Source organism: Elephas maximus, chromosome 21 (assembly GCF_024166365.1).
Source record: "Elephas maximus indicus isolate mEleMax1 chromosome 21, mEleMax1 primary haplotype, whole genome shotgun sequence".
NCBI classification, from domain to species: Eukaryota; Metazoa; Chordata; class Mammalia; order Proboscidea; family Elephantidae; genus Elephas; species Elephas maximus.
In genome coordinates, this window is record NC_064839.1 from 64970288 (window position 1) to 64993329 (window position 23042).

Below are 23042 nucleotides of genomic sequence, written 5' to 3' on the forward strand. Positions count from 1 at the left end.
CAGCCCGCAAGGACTGAAGCTCAGCCAGCCTAACGTCTTTTTCACTAATTAATTTCTCTAAGGTCAGAAAAGTGAGTCTTTTTTTTTCCCCTTAAGAAATCAGGTTAGAATTTGTCCATGTGAGGTAGTCATCTGGAAATGAAAATACCAACTGGCTGTGTGTAGGTATTGGGGTGGGAAGGGAAGGGAGGAGAGGAGAGCATTCCCTGGAGATGTGAGGGCAGGACGATTACAGAGCTCAGCTTTGGCCAAAACACCCGAGGCGTACAGAATCTCGTGGAAACCACATTTCAATAAAAGTTCATTGAACTTCATCTACCCGCCAGAGGAACTGAGGTACAACCTCTCCTCCTTCACCAAACAGCTGTCCTACCAGGGAAGCTGTGATAGTTCTGGGAACACACAAGAAAATTTAACCTCTAACCAGGACATTATTAACTTCCATTTAAATACAAGAACATGCTTAACTCTATCAAAAGTGTCACTCCGTCGGGCTAGGTAGTAACTCTGCATTTATTTATATCCCACTTGGTTTCAAAGTCAGCTCTCAACTTTGTTTAGGATGCATCAAGACAAAATAAATATAAAAGAAGAAAATGAGGCAAAAGGAAAACAAGGACAACAAAACTAGACGAAATCAACATTTTTCACTAATATGTTGTGAGGTCCTAGCTGCAGCGGGGGTGGGGGGCTATAAATCTGGCTTAAGCGTTCTAGCAGAAGGAAACATAATCTTTACAACGTATATAAAAACCCACAACCAAAAACCAAACCAGCTGCTTAGAAGCTTCACGATTCTTGGTACAGAGAGCAGAGAAAACCAAACAAAATGATCAGGGCCTCCAAGGCATCCTTAGAGTAAAACTAGGGACACATGTCACAGGCCCACCTTGTGACAATCCTCAGTAGAGGCCACCAACGCGATCGATAACAGTCGCCCCTTTCTATGGTCTAGGCATGGCGCTAACTCTCCAAAGTAGTCACTATCAGACTTGTTCTACAGGTAGGGACTCTGAGGCTTAGGAACTTTCCAAGGCCACATCACAGACTTGTGCCCCTATCATTGGGTAGCACTATTTTTCTCTGAAGGCATCATGTTATTGTTCTTAGTTGTCTTCAAGTCGGTTCTTACTCATGACAACCTCAGGGTCAAAAGAATGAAACACTGCCTGATCCTGCCCTATCTTCATGATCGTTGGTATGCTCAAGTTCATTATTGTGGCCACTGTGTATTTTGAGTGGCTTCCAACTTAGGGGACCTGTCCTTCAGCATTATACTGAACAATATTCTCTTGTGATCCATAGGATTTTCAATGGCTAATTTTGGAAGTAGATCACCAGGCTTTTCTTCCTAGTTTGGAAGCTCTTCTGAAACCATGTTCCCCATGGGTGACCCTGCTGATATTTCAAATACCTGTGGTTTCCACCATCAGAGCAACATGCAAGCCACCACAGCTCGACAAAATCACAGGTGGTGGAGTGATTATAATCAGGTGATACCCTGAAAAACAATTTACAAAGTTGAGGTGGGGCAATGCAATGTGGCGCAGGTGTGGGGGTGTTCTCATCTAATCATCTTTTCTATCCTCACTCAGCTCAGTGCTGAGAGAAACAGTCTAAGAGTATAGAAGCCAAGGCACTAGCCTAGATGAGAGATGTCTCACAACCATGGTTCCTTGAAGTTTATTGCCTACAATTTTAAAAATAGGAAATCAAACTATTGTGTTTCTGCTTCCTAGGGTTGTGAACTGTGTCCCCCCAAAATATCTGTCAACTTGGCTAGGTCATGATTCTCTCGTATGCTTGTATGGTTGTCTACCATTTTATCTTTTGATGTGATCTCCCTATATGTTGTAAATCCTATCACGATGATGTAACAAGACAGATTAGCGGCAATTATACTGATGAGGTGTATAAGATTAGGTAGTGTCATAAGCCAATCTCTTTTGAGATATAAAAGAAGTGAGCAGAGAGTCATGGGGACATCACACCACCAAGAATAGTGCCTGGAGCACAGTGTGTCCCTTGGACATGAGGTTCCTGCGCTGAGATGCCCCTCGACCAAGGAAAGACTGATGACAAGGACCTTTCTCCAGAGTCAACAGAGAGAAGAAAGCCTTCCCCTAGAGCTGACGCCCTGAATTCAGACTTCTAGCCTACTGGACTGTGAGAGAATAAAATTCTCTTTGTTAAAGCCACCCATTTGTGGTATTTCTGTTACAGCACCACTAGATGACTAAGACAGCTTGCATTTGCTTATTTCTTCCCTTTTAATTTTCTGTCCTTAGTGTTTATTTTTTGTATTTATTTCCCTTGGATGTCCTAATACCCTTCATTAATTTCCCCCTTTAGGATGTTTTGAAACAATTAGTGTTTAAACTCTATCTGTAGGATGCCATGTTTTCAGAAGGAAAATCAACAAAATAACGTGAGGAAGTCTTCCAACACTGCAGGTATAGCTCGGCAGCCACAGCTGTGGGCTATACAGACGAAAACCAGCAGCTGAAGGATGAATCCTAAATGTAGAGATTTGGTATCAAGCTATCGCGCGAGCCAACGCAAACCATTTAGCCTCTGGGACACCAGTTTCCTCAGCATTTCTATAGATGTGTCTTTGTAAGAAATAACCAGGATAAAAAAACTCAAAAGATATAAAGGCTAGCCCTTCAGAAAATCAGGCTGAATGTGAATGAAAATTAAAAGTATTTTTCAGAGCTCTTCTAATAGCTTCAGGCCACAGATCATCACTATTAAAAATTTTGCAGGCTGCAGGCAAGAGACTTTCTAATTTTTTTTGTAAGATTAACAGAGATAACAGATGAAACATAGAGATCAACCCCATGTAGCAAGTATCAACAGTAAGCTGCAGGTGTTGGGAGCTGGAGTGTGCCAGGTTCACATGACTCAATACCTAAGAGAAATAAAGATGGGGGAAACTATACTCACTCCGAGGGCAGCTTGGTAGGGGGCGTCTGATGGGAAAGTAAACGTAGGGCCAGTTGTCACTGGGCTGCTTGGGGGTGGGGTCACAATTAACCCGGTGGTACTTATATGAACCTGCCAAGACGAAAGGAAAAAAGTTACTAAATAGACTACAATTAACAAAACAGATTTCTCTCGGGAAGGCAAATCGTAATTTTTTTTTTTTTTAATCTGTACCTTCTACTATTTTGGAAAGACAGTCTCTTTCAGTTTATTCAAGCCCAATTTAAACCAGCTGCTGCTGAGTCACTCCCAACTCATGGCAATCCCACATGTCTGAGTAAAAATGTGCTCCATAGGGTTTTCGGGGGCTGATTTTATTTTTGCAAGTAGATCACCAAGTCTTTCCTCTGAGATGCCTCTGGATGGACTCGAACCTCCAACCTTCTGGTTAGCAGCAAGTGAGTCAACCACTTGCACCACTGAGGGTCTCCAGCTCAAAGTTACTGACCGCATAATTTGTTTGAGGCATTTTGCTAGATGCTGCAGAGTCACATGATAAATATTGGTCACTACAATGTTTTACACACAGAATTCGACTGCTGTTGGCTTTCACAGAAACATGCCGCCTCCCCTGCTACTGTAAACCAAGCTGACCTTTCAGATGGTTTACCCTGAACTCGAAACCAAAGCGACCTGTCAGATGGTTAACCTTGAACTCAACCAGCCTGCTAAGGCTTTCCCTGAAGATCCTATCAAGGTGGTTGTGGCTGAGCACTCAGCTGTCTACTGCTCTGTTAAATCTGTGTTAAAGTCTTCAAGTATTTTGCTATTTTCAGGATCATTTTTCATGACTCTACCTTTCAGTGGGGACACATAATTAAAATGCAGCTGCCTGGACATGCCTATAGCAGACAATTATTTATAAACCCTTTAAAGGAACAATGTCAAGCCAAATTAGGTGTTTTCAAAGGTGTCTTATCCATGATACAACCCAAGATTAATTTACTATAAAGAAATTGAGTTATTCAGGTCATTTCATTGCCTATGCTCAGTTACTCCATCAACTTCACTTAAGTTGCTTCTCATGTCCAGCTGCAGAACGCAGAAAGCATGTAACTTGGTCCGGTAAATGCAGGGGTGGGGGTTCCTATACAAACGGGTGTTTTTTAACTCACTGTTGAAGGAGTACTGTTGGCTGGTACCTTTTTTCCCAAGGAAACAACGAGACACCAAAAATGCTAGGCTTTTTGTAATAAAAACTTGATCCCAAGCATAGTTTCCTCAATCCCCATAAATTAAGAAAAAGATTATCAGGACAAAGAAAAGCTCAGAGATTATCTCCCAGAGGTCCTGATGGAAACTTTTAGTTTCCCACTGGGTTAGGCTCTGCCAAGGCTAGGGATAATCAGCATGACAGCGTACAATTCATTTCCACACATAAATCTGGTGTTATCCGTGGAAAACACGTATCTGTTAGTCCATATATTGACTGAACCTAAGTAGATTCAGGGGATGTCATTAAAAGTTTTTCACTAAACCCTCATTTTCTGTCTCTCCTGTGAGCCAAAGTCTATTTCCAATCAATTTTTAATGGGAAGCATGCTGGTTTTCATTCTAGGATACAACTCAATAGCCTTTATTTTCTCCAATGGGTCTATTTATATGTACATGCTTCTGAGGACATCTGCAACTTGGCAGCACACAAAAGTAACCTTTCTTAGAAGGCACAGTGCAGCTCACGTCAGGGTGGACATCATTACCAAGGAACATTTGGAACAGGGGAAAAAAATGTACTGAAATACAGCTTCCTGGACCTAACCCTACAAATACCTGAGAATGATGTCATTATTGACAGATGTGTCTCTAACAAGGGAGCTTCTGACAGTGGAAAGAGCCCCGAGCTGGGAGTCAGGATGTTTTTATTAGCTGATGGTGAGTCGACCTCGACTCATGGTGACCCCATGCACAAGAGAATGAAATGCTGCTTGGTCCTGTGCTATTCCCATGATTGGTTGCAGGTAAGACCATTGAGATCTACAGGATTTTCACTGGCTGATTTTTGGAGGTAGATTGTCCAGCCATTTTTCCTAGTCTGTCTTAGTCCGGAAGCTCTGCTGAAACCTGTTCAGCATCATAGCAACATGCAGGCTAACTAGCTACTAATAGCTCGTGGTCTTGGATGAGTCACTTCACATCTCCGGAACCTAGTGAGGAATGGACCACAGGCTCTCTCAGGTCTCTGTGGTCAGGGACACAGGAGTGAAGCACTGAACAGGGAGAATCATGGCAACCACCAGGTTAACACAGGGCCTGTCTTAGTCATCTAGTGCTGCTATAACAGAAATACCACAAATGGATGGCTTTAACAAACAGAAGTTTATTCTTTCACGGTCTAGGAAGCTAGAACTCCAAATTCAGGGTGTCAAGTCTAGGGGAAGGCTTTCTTCCTCTGTCGACCCTGGAGGAAGGTCCTTGTCATCAATCTTTCCCTGGTCTTGGAGCTTCTCAGTGCAGGACTCCAGGTCCAAAGGACACGCTCTGCTCCTGGTGCTGCTTTCTTAACGGTATGAGGTCCCCCTTGTCTCTCTGCTTGCTTCTCTTTTATATCTCAAAAGAGATTGGGTTAAAACAACCTAATCTTGTAGATTGAGTCCTGCCTCATTAACATAACTACCTTTAATCCTGCCTCATTAACATTATAGAGGCGGGATTTACAACACATAAGAAAATCACATCAGATGGCAAAATGGTGGAGAACTGCACAATACTGGGAATCATACACTAAGCAAGGTGACATATTCTGGGGGGCACAATTCAATCCATAACAGGGCTGCTCCTAGCACAGGAGTAAACAGGAGACAGAAGTCATCAAAGAATGACTAAAGAGGAGATCGGAACCAGAAATCTACCGGCTGAGGTGGGGCACATCCAAGACAAATATCCCGAATAGGGACCTGGGCTCATCCTTTTCACACAGAACTGCAACTTGGTTCAGCCTCCTCTATAAAAAGGGCTACGTGGAGACGGGAGAGCTTGGGAGTGCAAGGCAAGTGAGTGGGCGGGCCTTCTCACTTCCCCTGAGGCCACTGGCAATAACAAAATACCACAAAAACACTTAATATTATTAATCACTCCTCCAGCTGGCAGAGGTTAAAAAAAAAAAAAAAAGGCCGCCACGGGTGTTGTCAGAAGAGTAGACAAAACGTCTTCGTCGCTTGTGCCATCCTGTGCTTTGGCAGATGACAATCACGGACATTTGTGCACATCTGTTCTGGTGAGCCACCTGGTCAGCACAGCTTATAAGTTATCTTTCAGTTTATGTGTCTGAAAGTTCAGTCACTCAAGAGTCATCAAATACAACAGCAAGAAAGTCCAGAAAAACATGCCCTTCTCAGAAATACTAAAAGTGCCAATGGCAATTAACAAAACACCGAAATAAATGGAGAAGACTTGTCTATGGGGTCAGCTAACAAGTATCCCATGATACTTTAGTTATATACCACTTACTTGGAAGGTGAATCTAGGGCATAGTAAAATGTTGGCTCGGGGCTCTAGAACACATGGTGATGTTCAGGATGCCTCGTGATCTCACTTCTTGTTGTTAGGTACCATTAAGTCTGTTCCAACCCATAGCAGCCCAAAGTACAACAGAATGAAACATTGCCGGGTCCTACGCCATCCTCACAATCGTTATGCTTGAGCCCACTGTTGCAGTCACCGTGTCAATCCATCTTGTTGAGGGTCTTCCTCTACTGACCCTTTACTTTATCATGTATGATGTCCTTCTCTGGGGACTGGTCCCCCCTATAACACATCCAAAGTATGTGAGACAAAGTCTCGCCATCCTTGCTTCTAAGGAGCATTCTGGCTGTACTTCTTCTAAGACAGATTTGTTTGTTCTTCTGGAAGTCCATGGTCTATTCAATATTCTTTGCCAACACCATAATTCAAAGGGATCAATTCTTCCTCAGTCTTCCTATTCATTCTCCAGCTTTTGCAAGTATATGAGGTGGTTGAAAATACCATGGCTTGGGTCAGGCGCACCTTAGTCCTCGAAGTGACATCTTTGCTTTTTACCACTTTAAAGAGGTCTCACCAGAAGTATTTAATACATATACACATCTAGTATTATCACTGTCATTATTAATGGGATGAACTCATTTCTATCACATATTTAGGCCTCAAAATAGTCTGCAGAGCTCATGGGAATTAGGCTCCACATGTAACAGCATTACTTTTTGATAATATTTTCTCTTTTTAATAAAAAAGATGTTATAAATCAGGATTTAACCAGAACTGCAGCCTTTAGAATCAGACAGACCAGGGCTTGAATCACAACTTACTAACTGTGTGAACTTGGGCAAGCAATTCAGTCTCTGAGTTTCAGATCCATTGTCTGTAAGGTGTATTTAAAGCTCTAACCCAGTCATGCAAAACAAGGAAGAAACAAGGCTTTAAGGATGACAGTGCAGGTTAACGGCAACCCAGGAACAGAGCAGTGTAGAACGTGGAGAATTTCTGGAGGGGTTTGTATACCTAGCTCAAGATGGAGCAGCAAGGTAAAGAATCCCCCAGAAAAGTACGGGGGAGATGTGGCAAAGACAGTTAGTCGGTTCCAATACCCACTCTCCCTGTCTACCTTAGTAGTAGAGGCCCCTGGTTGCAGCTTGTCACATGACCAGCCTGAAAAAGACCGTACTGCCATCCTCCTTTGCTGTCCGATGTGGCCATGTGGTAAAGTATGGGCCAATGCCACGTTAGCAGAAACACTGTGTGACAGCTTTCAGGAAACCACTTAAAAGAAGGCAAAGCACCCTTTGCTCCCTTCTGTCTATCTCACCACGCTGGTGCCTAGAATCTGGTTGTGATGGTAAGAGCACTAACTGCCACAGAGAAACACGAGGATGAGAAACTTCCCCTACGGTAGAGCGGTGAGCTGGAAGGGGCCTGGGTCCTTCATGACTTCCTAGAGCTAGCATACCAGCCCTGACCTGCCTATATCTGGATTTCATTTTGGAAAAAAATGAACACTAACTTCTTCAGGCTCCTGATTTTGGACTTTCTAATAGATGCAACCCAAGCTAATCCCAACTAACAGGAGGAAAAAAAAAAAAAAAAAGACAGAAAGTTGAGGGTAAAGGTGAGCACAAGTATGAAGGAAAACAGATCTTGGGCCAATAGCTGGAGACGTTCAGCAATGGCCTCAATCAGATGGACTGAGAGGTCCTTTGCTGGGCAGGGGAGAAGGAAAACCCTATTTTAAGCAGTCTCAGGAGCTGTCTTCCCCATGGTCAGGACAGTGTTTGCATGTTCCATGTGCTACACATACTCAGCGCTTTACTGTAGACTGTGGTCCCTCCAATGTACACAGCACCCTCATCAGTCGTGTTTTCTGTAAACCTAGGCTACAGAAGCCAGGCAACACTTTAAACATCTCCCATTCTCTTCTAGGAATAACTTCTCCCTGAGGCAACACACTACCAGTAAAAACAGAACGAGCTGGGATGGAGGAGGGGGCGGGGGACAGGGGCGGAATAGTTGAAGGGGAAACTGTTTAAATGGAATACAGAAAGCGCTTTGTCTCCTAAGCTACTCAAACCAAAACAAAAATAGCTCTACTTTTATAGTCTTCATTCCCAGCTCTGGGGCGGAGGCATCAGACAGAGACATGCTCACACCTGAATGCTGAATTCTCTTCAAAAGATGGAAGGCTAAGTTTATCTTCCTTTCTCTTTTAGTTTCTATCTGCTGCCAAAAGTAGTAGCTGTTCTTTTAAAGCTGCTCCTATTCTGAGTTGAACAGGACTATTTATCTTTCATTTCAAGAAAACATCATTGTGCAAATGCTGCTAGGTTGTACAATAAAAAACACAGAGTCAAAATGACTCAATGTTCTATTTGTGAATGGCCATTGGTTACTATCTCCTTTATTCAGAACCTTATTAAAAATTCTGCAGCTTTGAACCATTTCAGATTACCTCACTCTATGTCTGTTTTTCAGCGGGGTATAATTAGATATACATAAAATAACATGCTTCTCCTCGTGATCCATTTTTAAAGTGACTCATTCATTCAACATGTATTTATTGTTCTTTTTTTTTATTGTATGTCACCTTTTGGAACATGAGATGGTTCAGGCTGTGCGTTAACTTGGCTGGGCCATGATTCTCAGTAGTTTGGCAGTTATGTAATGATGTAGTTTGGCAGTAATGTAATGATATAGTCATGTAATGACATAATTGGCAGTTATGTAATGATGTAGTCATACACCATGACATGATCAGGCAATCAGTTGTAAGAAGAGTTTCTTCAGGGGTGTGGCCTACATCCAATATACATATGGACATTCTGGCAAAGCTCACGTGCTTGCTCTGAATCCAGCAGCAAGCTCGTCATCATGCGACCTCTGCTTCTTGGGACCTGAGCCAGCGGCCTGCTGTGCTGCCTACTGAATTGCCTGCCAATCTTGGATTCATCAGCCTCCGCAGCCTGTGAGCCAGAGGCCTGCCATCTGACTTGCTGACCTTGAGTTCATCAGCCCCTGCAGCTGTGAGTCAGGAGAAGCCTTCTGACTGACCCTGACCCACGGACTTGGGACTTGCCTGCCTCTACAACCACATGAACCATTTCCTTGAGATAACTTCTCTATATATACATATACTCTTTACTGAATTTGCTTCTCTAGAGAACCCAGCCTGAGACAGGGTATATCAGTGAACAAAATAAAGACCTCTGCCTTACCACACTCATATTCTAATAGTGTGTTGTATGTGTGTATGTCCTATTTCCCTCAAAAGATCAAAAGTTTCGTGGTCTCACCACCTAAAAACACCAGTGAACCACAATCCCATTCAGAAAGTGAATGCTTTTAACTCACAACATGCAGTATAAATCTATAGGAGCAGGGGTCAAATAGAGGCTGAAAAAAGATAATTTTTAATAAAATTAGAAAGGAACACCAAAAACTGTATCCTAATTTTTTTTTTATTTTGTAGTCCCAAACTGGCACTTATTAAACTGTAAACTTCTTGAGGACTGGGACCGTGTGTGTGTGTGTTTCTTAGGAGAAATTTTATTTTTATAGTTTAAAAAGCACAGCTATATTGTGGAGTAGAAGATAAAATCTGCATGAATTATAAAAATAAAACAAGAGATTTGAAAGACATTTCTCCTGTTTGTAACAGGCTGCTGTGGACTAGGCTCTCCAACCTTCTGATTGAGAGAAATACAGTTATCATCTACTTAAATACCGTATTTTAATGCAAATAACACACAGGTTATGCCAGAGCTGTTTTACTTAATTTCATCATTTCCAAATATTTTATGTGTGGGGGGTACTTTATTTATGTGGGTGTGCTATTTGTGAAAAAATATGGTAATTACAGCAACCCCGTGACTTAGGCAGGGCAACAATTAGGCTCATTTTGCACTCCAGAATGAAGGCCACACAGAGAAAAGTCCACAAGGACCATGTTTTACTTATCTTGGTATTCACAGTACCTCAAAAAAAAAAAGAAAAAACTAAATCTGTTGCCATCAAGTCAATTCTGACTCACAGTGACCCTACAGGACAGAGCAGAACTGCCCCATAGGGTTTCCAAAGAGTGTCTGGTGGATTCGAACTGCTGACCTTTTGGTTAGCAGCCGAGCTCTTAACCACTGCACCAGACACTCAATAAATATTTCCCAAATGAATGAACGTTCTCAGCCACCATGTATATTTTTATGAACACAAGAATAATGTGTAGCTATTATTTTTAAGACAGTCCAAAACCTTGATAAACTAATGAGCTTTGAAAAAATGCTAGGCAAATTTCTAATGTAAATCAAACATTTCTTTGTGTCTTTTCTCTTCTTTCTCTATAACTCTGACTAGGAAGCCAAAGTACCAAGGTAAGTGACATGGATAAAGGCAGCTCCAGCACGGAGATGAAGTTTTACCTGGCAGACTTCCCAAAGCAACATGGTGAGAACGTTCTGTAAAATTGAGTGACTGCTTGGTGAAACTGGCCAAATTTTATTTATCTCATTTTATGAGTTCTGAGCTTTCCTTTGCAAATGACTGAGTCGTTCTGGGTGGATATACTCAGGTTGGCTTTTCCTTCTTCATTTTTCTACCCACAAAATGAAGAAAAGCTTTTGCTTCCCAGGCAAGCCACTATCTACAGAAGGCTAAAGCAAACAGTATTTTTCAGCTAGGAGTACCTGGGTGGTACAAATATATCTGACTGCTATCTGAAAAGTTGGAGGTTCACGTCTACCCAGAAATGCCTCGGAAGAAAGGCCTGGAGATCCACGTCTGAAAAATCAGCCATCAAAAACCCTATTCTCAGTTTAAACCGAGAAGAACGCACTCTTTTGTGGTTACAAGAAGGGGGAGGGAGGGAGGGTGGTAGAGGGGTATTTACTAAATAGATTGTAGACAAGAACTACTTTAGGTGAAGGGAAGGATAACACTCAACACAGTGGAGGTCAGCACAACTGGACTAAACCAAAGAAGTTTCCTGAATGAACTGAATGCTTCTAAGCTCAGCGAAGCAGGGGCAGGGGTTTGGAGACCATGGTTTCAGGGACATCTAAGTCAACTGGCATAATAAAATCTGTTAAGAGAACATTCTGCATCCCACTTTGAAGAGTGGCATCTGGGGTCTTTTTAAATGCTGGCAAGCAGCCATCTGAGATGCATCAATGAGTCTCAACCCACCTGGATAAAAAAGAGAATGAAGAACACAAGATAATAACGAGCCCAAGAGAAAGGGCCACATGAACCAGAGACCTACATCCTCCTGAGACCAGAAGAACTAGATGGTGCCCGGCCACAACTGATGACTGCCCTGACAGGGAGCACAACAGAGAACCCCTGAGGGAGCAGGAGAAAATGGGATGCAGACCCCAAATTCTCATAAAAAGACCAGACTTAATGGTCTGACTGAGACTAGAAGGACCCCGGTGATCATGGCCCCCTGACCTTCTGTTGGCCCACGACAGGAACCATTTCCGAAGCCAACTCGTCAGACATGGATTGGACTGGACAACGGGTTGGAGAAGGATGCTGGTGAGGCGTGAGCTACTTGGTTCAGGTGGACACTTGAGACTATGTTGGCATCTACTGCCTGGAGGGGAGATGGGAAGGTAGAGGGGCTCAGAAGCTGACAAAATGGTCATGAAAAGAGAGAGTGGAAGGAGGGAACGGGCTGTCTCATGGCGGGGAGAGTAATTGGGAATATGTGGCAAGGCGTATATAAGTTTTTGTGTGAGAGACTGACTTGATTTGTAAACTTTCACTTAAAGCACAATAAAAATTATTAAGAAAAAAAAACAACCCTATTCTCATACATGTGGGGTTGCATTGAGTCAGAATCGACTCAACAGCAACCGATTTGGTTTTTTTTTTTGGTTTAATGAGCAAAATATGTTTGTGAGTAGATCATTTTGTGGTTAATCTTTTTTTTTTTTTTTTTTTTAATGCCTTTTTATGATTTACCTGAGAAGGGGCACTGCAGGAAAGCCCAGAAAGTTCAGTGATGCGAGCGGCAGCTGTGGGGTTGCTGGAGCTGATGAGGACAGGGGGGCTGATCTCCATGGAGTGGCGGTTCTGAGACGCCTGGGAGGATTTGTTGGCCATGGTGAGGGAGGTGAAGGAGTGCCGCTTTTTGGTGTTCTTCTTGGTGTCCGAGTGCTTTGGGGCAGTGCTGCTCTGGGCTGCTGCTGAGGTACACTCTCCAGCGTCTACCCCTGGAACCGGGGGCTTATCCCATTCTATCAGCTGCTTAGCTGCCGAGTTAAACTGCAAAGCAACCAACAAGTTGGCAAAAGGTTAGACAGTACTCAGAGATTCACTGAGATTTATTTTCAATATCCCATTATCTTTTTCTGTATCTATAATTGAAAGTCACCACTTTCAGGTCTGATATGCAAGAATCTATTTTTTCATTGTGAGAGGTCTTCTCTTTCAATACTGGCAATTTCACGGTGTCTATGTGGCAAGTCGCTATGAGTCGGAATCGACTCAGCGGCACTGGGTTTGGTTTGGTTTTTTGGATGTGGCACGTAGATGTTAAGTCAAGATTATGCAATCCCAATACAATACTCTGTTGTTGTGGTTAGCTGCTGTAGAGTTCACCCCCGACCTACAGTGGCCCCATGCACAAGGGAACATACAGCTGCTCAGGCCTGCACCGTCCCCATGATCGTTCGCAGACTGAACAATTGTGATCCACAGGGTTTTGATTGGCTGAAAGTAGATTGCCAGGCCTTTCTTCCTAGCCTGACTTAGTTTGCAAGCTCTGATGAAACCTGTTCAGCATCATACCAACACACAAGCCTCCGCGGACAGACAGGTGGTGCGTGCGCATGAGGTGCCCTGGCCAGGAAGAGAACCCAGGTCTTCCACACAGAAGGTGAGAATTCTCCCACTGAACCACCAATATCCTCTAACGCAAGACTGGAAAGATTAAAAAAAAAAAAAAAAAATCCAAAAATTCTCAGGATGTCTAATTTAAAAATTTTCCAGTTGCAAACAAAGATTTATTTCAGTTCACAGATGTAAATTAGTGTGAAGACCAGGCAATCAAAAGGGTATTATTATCTTCCTGACTGAACACACAATGTTCCCCAATAATGACCAAGTATCTTTTCAAAACACAACAAAACATGGAGAGGGCAAATTCTGGATTTGGAAAACAAAGAAGGAAGTCATTAAATGGTAACTCATGCATTTTTATGTAAACTAATCTCCTGCCTCCATGTATTTCCAGGGAACTTCACCAAAAAATGGGTAGAAATTCCTGATACATTTTTTACCACATCACTGTGCCAGTTATTGTCATATATGCTCAAATTTTAAATTATAACAGAGTAAGACAGGAAATTCAAGTCCTGTTGGTAAGTTAATTTAGTCTGTTTCAAAAGTTGTCTTCAGTGTAAAGCAAGGGGTCAAAAGCTACACACTGGGCTGATAATATCAGCAAGAAAAAAAACACAAGTTTTTTGTTTTACCTGAGGAAAAATAAAACATTTCCTCAAACTTCACTGCTAACAAGCTGCATATTAGCTTGTCTAGATATTATAATAATGAGAAAACACTGAGCACGTATTTTAACCTCTCATGAAAACAAAACCAATAGTATGATGAAAAAGAAACATTTTTAGGTGATACTCAGGATCTGCGTCCATAATAAACGAAGGATTTTCCCATTTGAGCATTACATGCTCAGAACTTCATAAATGCCTTTTTATAAAATAACATCATCAAATGTTATTTTCCACCCACCGAAGCGGTTTAAGAGGAGCCCTGGTGGTGCAGTGGTTTAAGGAGCTTGGCTACTAACTGAAAGGTTGATGGTTTGAACCTACCAGCCTCTCCAAGGGAGAAAGATGTGGAAGTTTGCTTCGATAAAGATTACAGCCTTGGAAACCCTAATGGGGCAGGTCTACTCTGTCCCACAGGGTCGCTATGAGTCGGAATCGACTGGACAGCAGTGGGTTTGGTTTGGGTTTAAGTGGTTATGACCATGTCTTACCACCTTGTTGATGAGAACATCCCACCAGAAGAATGGAAATCCTGTCAGTCAATACTTAACAAAATCAAGTTGCTTTGACTTCTCACAAAACTGTGTTTGTTAATTGCAGCTCAGTGGCCAGTGCTTCTAAAGACAATTGCAAATTGACTGACAATTTATTCCTGAGGCTTCCCAGGGACTAGAATTTAGCTGGTCTGTCTGGTCTATCATTAGCAGAGTAAATCTTTTTCAAGAAGGAAATATTCTCTTCAGATTTCAAGGTTTCTACATGTGATAAACTTTCAAGAATAACAAGCAGCAATGCCACAAGCTACAATAACACCTATGACTGCCTTAAGTACCAATGGTGAGGAAACAAAGGATCCTAAGGACTTCTTGTGGTATATGTTCAGGGATGAAGGAACACGGTGCTACTAAAGCGTGGCTTTATTAGAACATCATATGGTTCTGGCCAGGAGAGCTGCAATTTACAAATCCTCCCATGGTCTAGCCATCCTACTTCCTAGAGGGTCCCCAAGAGAACTGAATACACAAAGGAAGCAAAGTATATTTTACTATTATGGTAGGGGTGTCCCAAACCTCAGTGTAGCGTTCTGATAAACTGTAGTGAACTATGGGGTGGCAGGGTCCTCTTTCCTACACAGGTGGCCCTAAGTAGTCTGGAATCAAAGCAGGTAGAAGAGCCACTCCATTTCCCCAACACTTACTTATCACCTGAATGAGATGCCAGGATGGCACACCCAGCAATGCCAGAGGACAAGGAGACAGAGAATGCCTTCTTCCAGTGGGTCACGGTTTGAATTGTATGCCCCCAAAACATGTGTATCAACTCGACTAGGCCATGATTCCCAGTAGTCTGTGATTGTCCACGATTTTGTTATCTGATGTGATTTTCCTGTGTGTTGTAAATCCTATCACTATGATGTTAATGAGATGGATTAAAGGCAGTTATGTTGATGAGATCTACAAGATTAGATTGTGTCTTAAGCCAATCTCTTTTGAGATATGAAAGGGAGAAGCAAGCAGAGAGACATGAGGACCTCATATCACCAAGAAAGCAGTGCTTTGGACCCTGCTGAGAAGCTCCTAGTCCAGGGGAAGATTGATGACAAGGACCTTCTTCCAGAGCTGACAGAGAGAAAGCCTTCCTCTGGAGCTCACACCCTGAATTTGGACTTCTAGCCTACTAGACTGTGACAGAATAAATTTGTTTGTTAAAGCCATCCAGTTGTGGTATTTCTGTTACATCAGTACTAGGTGACTAAGACACAGTGTTAGCTCATTGAGATCCCAAGGCTCCAATCTTCAAAAACATGACCCGATAAGTGTCCTGAAATCTGACCCATCAATTCAGCACTCCTGCTCCACTGATTAAGAAGTAGGGGAAGGAGAGGACTTCCTCCCCAAAGGCACCAGAGAAATGAATAGAGAGAGCTATCAATTCTACTTGATATCATGGCTTAATTAATTCAGGGATCAAATGACAGGCTCCACTGGCTGTATCTATTTAAAAATGTTCTGAAATATCACCATCATGGTCATGGTCATATCTAACCAAATGTCAGTTACAGTTTATAGTGTGTTACTAATTTAGGTTTTGATATGCTGTGCTCTGGTATAAACATCAGAGAATCCAAGTATTGTTCCCTGTATTTCCTGCTGTTTTCCACATTGGTACTTCCTTCGTGTCTTTTTCCATGTCTGATATACACTGAACACCAATTATGCACTAGATAATGTGCTAGAAAATCTATGGATGCAAAGAAATGGTCCCTGCCCTTAAATAGCTGAGAAACAGACGTAAAAAACACAAGTGCTCTCCATAATGTCTTACGCCTGGCTTCTTATGCTCAGTACAAGTATCCATATTGCTTCATGAATCTGTCGTTCTTTCTTTTTAATTGCTGTGGAATGTTCCATTATGCGAATATATCACAATTTATTTATCCATTCTATTGTTGACTGGGAAACCCTGGTGGCGTAATGGTTAAGCACTACAGCTGCTAACCAAAGGGTGACCAGTTCGAATCTGCCAGGTGCTCCTTGGAAACTCTATGGGGCAGTTCTACTCTGTCCTATAGGGTCACTATGAGTCAGAATCGACTCGACGACAGTGGGTTTGGTAGGTTTGGATTGTTGACTGACATTTGGGTCTTCCTTCCTCCCTCCCTTCCTTCCTTTAGACTTTGCTATTAACAGAAATGCTTCTATGAACAGTCTTGTGCATGAGCTCTCATCTGGATATTGGGTATGTCCCCAGGAGTGGGACTGCTGGGCCATAAGGTGAGTGTATGTTTAGAAAAGTAGAGGCTATACACAGAAAGCATAGGTATGCAGGTGGACACATCACAGTGTGGTGGAACCAGGCAAAGTGGCAGACAGAAGACCATAGTGATCGCCCTAACACAACCATTAACTAACTCTGTGACCCAGAAGAAGACATTTTACCTCTCATGATCACAGCTTCTTCATCTGTAAAAAGAGGAAGTTGGAGGCCACGATCTTTATGCCTCTTTTAGCTCTCCAGTATATAATGCATAAGCTCACTTTAAACAGACATGGTTCATTTTTTTCATTTCTATTCCTCTAAATAGCCTAGTATATTTTTCTTGCATTTCATTTTTATGCATCGACTGTTACATTTGCTAGCAAGATGCTATCTACTTTAAAATTACTTTAGGTGTTTTCTGTAAGTAGCAGAGGTCAACAACACCACAATTCTGGTGTTGGCAAAGAATATCGAGTATACCATGGATTGCCAAAAGAACGAACAAATCTGCCTTGGAAGAAGTGTGGCCAGAATGCTCCTTAGAGGAAAGGATGGCAAGACTGTGTCTTACATGCTTTGAACATGTTGTCAGGAGGGATCAGTCTCTGGAGAAGGACATCATGCTTGGCAGAGTACAGGGTCAGCAGGAAAGAGGAAGACCCTTAACGAGGTGGGCTGACACAGTGGCTGCAACAATGAGCTCAAGCATAACAACGATTGCAAGGATGGCGCAGGACCGGGCAGTGTTTTGTTCTGTTGTGCATAGTGTTGCTGTGAGTCGGAACCGACTCGACAGCACCTAACAACAATAACAACAGCAGCAGAGGTCAGTATTAACTACTACTCCTTCTTGCTTCCTTTATAGTTGCCAGAGAAAATAATAAAGTTAAGACTATTTGGTAGGGGCATTAATGAAATCAAGCAGAAACTTAAACAGCCTTTTGTTGGAAGTTAACCTTCAGGAACAATAGGAAAGTAAGGATCTGACAGCTTTTAATGGAATTTTGATAAAGTTCATTTATGAATGTTTGTTTGAGCTCGACAGTGTGGGCCTTTCGTGACATTTATCTAACCATGACCTTTAAGTTTAGGAGTACGCTCATCAGCTGCAAAATAAATTTGTATCCTAAAATACCTTCTTCTGTGCATTTGCTATGGAACATTTGACAAGACTTAGGTCAAATAAAAGGTAAAATTCAGTGTACTGGAGCTAAAAACAGGACCTAAAGGAATCCATCAACCATTAAAAGCATTCATTGTGGGGAAAGCCTTCAAACTTACAAAGAACTAGTTTTTGAGGATTATCAGAAGCATAAATAAACATCAGAGAGGAAATACTGACCAAAAAATAACAAGACAGCTTAAGAAATATCAAAATAATTTTTTGTGTGTGCATGTTGCTCTCAGTGTTAAAGAAAATAAGGCCTTTTTAAAAGAGGAATTCATTTTTTTTTTATGCAGAAAATGTCTTTTTTTAATGACAGCAGAGTTGAATATTCACTATTTTATATGAAGCTTTACAAGAGATGATTGCGACTCCAGCTTTTGAGCATGAAACGAAAAAAAACTCAAACCCATTGCTGTCGAGTCGATTCCGACTCATAGCTACCCTATAGGACAGAGTAGAGCTGTCCTATAGAGTTTCCAAGGAGCACCTGGTGGATTCAAATTGCCAACCTTTTGGTTAGCAGCTCTAGCTCTTAACTGCTACACCAACAGGGTTTCCCTTGAGCACTAGAGAACATAAATAGTAGGTATGAAGAGAAGTCTAATTCACAACCCACTAGAGTGTCCTGAACATAGTAATTTTGCAATAAAAGAAAGATAAAGACTTTAAAATTTTTATTATAAAAGTAATATATGTTTATTGTTTTTAAAAAAGGAAATAAATAGTATAGACTATTAGGAAGTAACAAGTGAAAGGCCTCAGACAGTTCTCCAAACCTGCCTCCCTCAATACATTTCTCAGATGTATCTATTACATTTAAGAGTCTAACACATGTCCTTCCAAGTATTTTCTATGTAGATTTTGTTAAATATGCATATACCTAATTAGTTTTGGGAAATCCAGGTGGTATAGTGGTTAAGTTCTACCGCTGCTAACCAAAAGGTTGGTAGTTCGAATTCACTAGGTGCTCCTTGGAAGCTCTATGAGGCAGTTCGACTCTGTCCTATAGGGTCGCTATGAGTCAGAATTGACATGACAGCAATGGGTTTTTTTTCTTTTAGTTTTTAACACAAATGGAACCAAGCAATACACACTCCTCTTCCCCTTAGCATGATCCCATGGGTATCTTTCTGTGTCAACAGACAGGTTGACAGAATGGTACTCCATTGGATACAGATGTCATAATGTAACATACGGTGGCACGCTAGTGCAAGCATATCTGTTGGGTAAACACCTAAAAGTGAAATTGTTACATCACGCAATAAACTTAAAAACATTTTTTTTGATGTTTATTACCAAATTGTTCTCCAAAAAGGTGCCAATTTTCATTGCTGCCGACAGTGTATAAAAGTTCCTGTTTCCTCCACTGTTAACAATATTAGGTGTTATCAGTCTTTTTTCTTTGGTTAATCTCTATTAGTGAGATAAGAAACTATATTATATTGTTTTAATTTGTATTTCTTAATTGTTAGTGAAGTTAATCTTTTTTTTTTCTTCTTTAGGATTTGCTTATTCCCTCCCACACTTTACCCATTTTTCTATCAGGCTGTTGGTCTTTTTCTTACAGATTTGTAACCAGTAACCAGTTGCGATCAAGTCAAGTCTGACTCATGGTGACCCCATGTGTGTCTGAGTAGAATTGTGCTCCGCAGGGTTTACAATGACTGATTTTTCAGAATGAGTGTCCCGCGGGGCCCTAAGCGTTTACTTTGAAAAAAAAGAAAAAAAAAAAGATCACCAGACCTTTCTTCCAAGGTGTCTCTGGGTAGACTCAAACCTCCAGCCTCTTGGTTAGCAGCCAAGTGTGTCAGCCATTTGCACCACCCAGTGACTCTAGAGATTTCTAAGTGTTCTTTACATAATATAGAGTTATAATATATGATATATACATACACACATACATTTCCATCAAGTTAGAAATACTGTTCCAGTTTGTTTTTTAACTTGATATATGTTTGTTATAAATACATATTTTTTAATTTTATGGGACCAAATTTATCAGTCTTTTCCATTACAGATTCTCAACAACATTCTTTAAAAATCTCGTTCTAGACTAAATGGGCACACAAGCCCAGCGGCAAGGACAAGAAGGCAGGAGGGGACAGGAAAGCTGTAATGGGGAACTCAAGGTTGTAAAGAGGAAAGTGTTGACCCATCATGGGGTTGGCAGCCAATGTCACAAAAACAGTAAGTGTATTAATTGTTTATTGAAAAACTAATTTGCTCTGTAAATCTTCAACTAAAGTACAATAAAAAGAAATCTTACAAAAAAAACCCTCTCATTCTATAATTATTTTTAAAGACACCCACTTTTTTTCCCCTTTCTTTTTATATCTCAATCTTTGAGTCATACGAACATCTGCTTTTATGTAAAGAATAGAAGTAGAGATGGCGCTTCGTTTTGCCACACAGCTCAGCAATTGTCCCATCACCATTCATCCACTGGTCCATCTTTTCCTCATTGTCAGAAACACCACTGTCATGGATTGAATTATGTCTCCCCCAAATGTGCATATCTACTTGGCTGGGCCCTGATTTCCAGCATTGTGTGGTTATCCTCCATTTTGTGATGGTAATTTTATGTTAAAAAGGATTAGGGTGGGACTGTAACACCACACTTACTGCCCCTTCCCCCCATCCCTGGTCCAATGTAAAGGGAGTTTCCCTGGCACGTGTGTGGCCTGTACCACCTTTTATCTCTCAAGAGATAAAAAGGAAAGGGAAGCAACCAGAGAGTTGGGAACCTCATACCACCAAAGCAGCATCGGGAGCAGAGCGGGTCCTTTGGACCCAGGGTCCCTGAGCCTGAGAAGCTCCTCAGCTAGGGGAAGACTGAGGACAATGACCTTCCTCCAGAGCCAGCAAAGACAGAAGGCCTTTCCCTGGAGGTGACGCCCTGAATTTGGACTTGTAACCAACTAGACTGTGAGAGAATAAATTTCTCTTGGTTAAAGCCATCCACTTGTGGTATTTCTGTTATAGCAGTACTAGATGACTAAGACAACCACCTTGATAAAAAAAAAAAAAAAAAAACCGACTGCCATCGAGTCAATTCCGACTCATAGTGACCCTATAGGACAGCATAGAACTGACCCATAGAGCTTCCAAGGAGTGCCTGGAGGATTCGAACTGCTGACCTCTTGGTTAGCAGTCATAGCACTTATCCACTACACCACCTTGATAAAGCCATGTTTAAATGTAGCACTTTAGTACTCTACTGCTCTGCTAGGTACAAGATTTCCTTTCCCAGAGAGTCAGACACTCTGAAGAAAACCAGTGAATGCCACGGATAGGAAGTCCTACCCATTTACATGCTCTTGGCTGACATGAAAATATTTTGCTTCACACTGTAGTCCTTTGCAAAAAAAAAAAAAAAAAATTTTTTTTTTTTTTAACACAATGGCAATGAGGAATTTGTATTCCCGTAAGTCTTTTTTTTTTTTAAGTCTTTTATTCTTCCTTCCCTGAAATTTAGGTAAAAGGTTTTTGTTTTGGATGACCCAACTACAAAAGCAAGCTCAGTCTCCATTTATAATACAAGACTCACCCACAGAAGAGGAATAATTAGAGAAATTGAAGGGATTACTCAGGCGTCTATTTAAATTGACAAGGGAGCGAGCCTCCTTCAGGTAGCAGCTCCACTTAGGCCTCAGTAAAATATTTGTTAAATGAATAAAAATGCTTATGTCTTCGAACTGTCAGTGGAAGAAAGGGCTGCTCCTTCAACGACACTGTCCAAATGAAGTGGAATGTAAGCCACATATATAATTGAAAATTTTCTAGTAGCCACAAGGAAAAAAATAAAATAAATAGGTAAAATTAATTTTAATAATATATTGTTTAATCCAGTATATCCAACATGTTATTGTTTCAACATGTAATCAATATAAAAAATTACTGACATGGTTTACATTCTTTTTCTTCCCCCATACTCTTTAAAATCCAGTGTGCATTTTGTGCTTACAATAGATCTGTCTTTGACTGCTCATGTTTCAAGTGCTCAATGAGCCACACATGGCTACTAGCTACTGTACGGGACAGCTCAGCTCCAGACCTCCAGCTCAGAAGCGGAAGGAGCTGACCCACACTGTCCTCCTGGGGCCCATTAAGCACAAAGAATTTGCTGAGCAGGGAAAGGAAGACTGAAACAATTTCCCTGACCTCCCATGGCCCACATTTCTGAAGCCTCCTGACCCCTGAAGTAGCTCGCTGGTGACGACAACAAGGGTTATCTATTTAAGCAGTAGAGCAGTGAAGAATAGGGACTCCTGACACCCCACTCCATCCTGTTAAGGGAAAAGGATGTTCAAAGTAACCACCCCACTCTACTGGGTTAGGAAGGTGAAACATCTGTTAGTCAGCGCCTCACTCATTCTAATTATCTGAACCTCTCTTGGCCCTAGCTGTGAAAAATAAATAAATAAACTACAGTTTTCCTTTTCAAGTTTCTGAATTTGAAATATGAAGGAGGAAGAAAGGATGCACACACTTCATTGAAAACCTAAAAATAATTTCAGCTTAGGTAATTGAATAAGGAAGGTTAGAGAAAACCGCTCTGAGGTTTGGAGGAAAGGCCCTGAGCTTGAAGTCGAAAGGTCAAGGTTGGAGTCAGTGTCTACCCCTCCCTGACTGAGTAATACTGGGTGGGCCATTTACATTCCCAGGCTTCAGCTTCCTTAGCTGCCTAAAATGGGAGTGGTGATGTCAATTAATCCCTGGGCGTTGCAATTAGTTTGCGCTTGGCTGCTGACCTAAAGGTTGGCAGATCGAACCCATCCAGTGGCTCCATGGAGGAAAGGCCTGACAACCTGCTTCCGTCAAGATTACAGCCATGAAAACCCTATGGGGTAGTTCTACTCTGTAACGTGTAGTGTCATCATAAGCGGGAATTGACAGCAAGGAGTTAGGGTTGGTTTTTGTTGTTGTTAATACCAATGTTGCTGACCCCGGGTAGAAATGAATATGGGTTAAAGTGCTTCATAATCTATAACCCCAACCCCAAACCCACTGCTATTGAGTCTAATTCCGACTCATAGCAACACCCTATGGAACAGAGTCACTATAAGTTGGAATTGATTCAATAGCAATGGGTTTGGTTTTTTTTTTTTTTTTTTAATTTTTTAATAGAACAGAGCAGAATTGCCCCATAGGGTTTGAAA

The 23042-nt window shown here is 41.6% G+C and overlaps 1 protein-coding gene across 2 annotated transcripts in view; it reads right to left on the bottom strand.

Annotated features, from left to right (window-relative positions):
• Nucleotides 1-23042, bottom strand: part of SH3RF1 (SH3 domain containing ring finger 1) — a 208915-nt gene that overhangs the window by 37118 nt on the left and 148755 nt on the right. For both annotated transcript variants that reach the window (XM_049864825.1, XM_049864826.1), the window contains exons 5-6: nucleotides 12409-12711; nucleotides 2947-3057 (exon numbers count right to left, since the gene is read on the bottom strand). In XM_049864825.1, the coding sequence (XP_049720782.1) occupies nucleotides 2947-3057; nucleotides 12409-12711 (414 nt within the window). The remainder of the gene's footprint in view (nucleotides 1-2946; nucleotides 3058-12408; nucleotides 12712-23042) is intronic.